Source organism: Colobus angolensis, unplaced genomic scaffold (genome assembly GCF_000951035.1).
Source record: "Colobus angolensis palliatus isolate OR3802 unplaced genomic scaffold, Cang.pa_1.0 Scaffold115, whole genome shotgun sequence".
In the NCBI taxonomy this organism is placed as follows: domain Eukaryota; kingdom Metazoa; phylum Chordata; class Mammalia; order Primates; family Cercopithecidae; genus Colobus; species Colobus angolensis.
In genome coordinates, this window is record NW_012112586.1 from 1,565,678 (window position 1) to 1,567,789 (window position 2,112).

Here is a 2,112-nt window from a genome sequence, read left to right on the forward strand (position 1 = left end):
TAGCCAGGATGGTCTCAATCTCCTGACCTTGTGATCTGCCCGCCTCAGCCTCCCAAAGTGCTGGGATTACAGGCGTGAACCACTGCACCCAGCCTGCCCTTCATTTCTGACCACAATCCGCTCCTCCTGACTTGTGGGTGGACTGTACCCCGACTAGAACGACAGCAAGGCTTTCCATCCTTTCGCCCTCTGTGTGCCTGCAGTGGCTACCTCAGGATGGGGCATACAGTAGGTGCTCAGTATATGCCTGCTGAGTGCACAAGCAAACCAGCCACTCTGTGCTTGACCAGCCTCTGGGTAGACGTGGGGCTTACACGCAGCGGGATGCAGGCCGGACCCCCTCTGTGAGGCGGACAGAGGGCCCGGGAGGCCCAGCGTGCGGGGAGGAGGCCCACCCACCTTTGAAGAAGACGATCTTGTGGTCGCTGGTGCGCTCGTACACGGCGTCCACGCTGTCCAGGTGCAGCGGCAGGCCCCGCCAGAAGCGGTGCATCTGTGCCGGCTGCAGGGACACCAGGTGCCGGTCTCGAGTCAGCCGCCAGAAGTACTTGCCTGGGGTCACAGGGAGAGGGCCGGGCTGCAGAGAGGGTCTGCACCCACAGTGGGCCATGCCTCTCTGCCCGCCGCCACGGGGACCCTGGGGGTACCTTTGAAGAAGAAAGCTTCACCCCGGATCTGGGCCACCGCGTCGAAGTGAGTGCTGCATCTGTGGGGCACGTCCTTCCTGGGCCTGCGGGGAGAGAGCCAGGTGGGCTGGGAGGCAGGGCCTGAGCAGCGTGGGACAGGCATCCTTGTGGGGAGCCCCGATCCCTGCCTGAGGGTCTGCTCTTGAAGAGAAAGGCGAATTAAAACGGGGGTGCCTGTCCACCGCTTCACTGCGGGGCGGGGAGCAAGATCTACGCTCATAGCATACGGAGCGCCAGGAGCTGCGGGGAGGGCAGGAGCGCAGGGTGGAGACCGGTGTAGCACCCAGGGCCTAGTGCCCAACACCCACGCCACAGGGGCCCAGGCCCAGGCCTAGAACTCGGTCCTACAAGAAGCGTGTTCACAGCCACATGGCTGTAACAACAGAAGATCAGGGACAAGGTGCATGTCCACCGAGAGATAACTCGAAACACAGAGCCTGGCTCCGTCGCAGCTTTAACCGGTAGGGTCACACGTGACATCTGAGGCTGGGTGACACAAGGTCACGGCTTCTACCGGCCTCTGGCAACACCAGCTCCCAGGACAACTTCACTCAGAATCCAGTTGCCGTGGGAGGGTCATGCCTCGTGGAGCAGCCCCGATGGCCGTCCCAGTTGGGCCCAGCCCTGGCCCCAGATGTGAGCCCAGGCAGTGAACGTCCCTGCCACTGGGGGCACAGGCCAGACACTCGCGGGCCCCGTCTGACTTCCTGACGCTGGGAATCCATGGGCTTGATGAAACGTTCATCAAGCTGGGCTGCTAGTCACGTGGCAGCAGCTGACACGGACGAGGGGGAGAGGAAACCTTGTTTGAAGTTGTCATTTCTGTGCGGGGCCCCTGGCAGGGCAGGGCTGGTATTAGAAGGGGTTTAAGAAAAGACAAAATGTCACTGGGGGCTCATTCGACCACACAGCTGTTCGTTTTCCAGGACTCCGAGCCACGATTTGGGGCAAACGTTGCCTGGGATGGGGATGAGGATAGACAGACCCCAGTGGGTGGTGACCACGGGCCCAGGGCTTACGGGATGCTGGACCGGTTGTCTGGGGGCTCCGGCAGCAGGGGAGGCTCCTCGGGCTGCGCCGTGGGAGACACAGACTCCCGCACACCTATGGGAGACAAGGAGGAGGATGGCCTCAAACCCCAGACGCCCGCCTCCTCCCACATCCCACCGGCCCCTCTGAACCCCAGGGATGAAACCGAGGGCGCTCAGCAGACAGGCTCTGTGGGGGCACCGCTGCAATCAGCGAGACTGCCGCCCCCAGAGCGGACGTCGAGGTGGGAGTCAGACCCCTTGCCGAGTTAAACACTCAGTGTGTGAGCAATGCCCTGCAATTCCACCCTGGTGTACACCCTAAAGAGCTGAAGGCCGGGCGCGGTGGCTCAAGCCTGTAATCCCAGCACTTTGGGAGGCCGAGACGGGCGGATCAC

At 62.6% G+C, this 2,112-nt stretch overlaps 1 protein-coding gene across 1 annotated transcript in view; it reads right to left on the minus strand.

Annotated features, from left to right (window-relative positions):
- MMP17 (matrix metallopeptidase 17 (membrane-inserted)) overlaps positions 1–2,112 on the minus strand; it is a 24,714-nt gene that overhangs the window by 5,798 nt on the left and 16,804 nt on the right. The window contains exons 5-7 of the mRNA XM_011961392.1: positions 1,706–1,790; positions 648–730; positions 400–552 (exon numbers count right to left, since the gene is read on the minus strand). Of these exons, the coding sequence (XP_011816782.1) occupies positions 400–552; positions 648–730; positions 1,706–1,790 (321 nt within the window). The remainder of the gene's footprint in view (positions 1–399; positions 553–647; positions 731–1,705; positions 1,791–2,112) is intronic.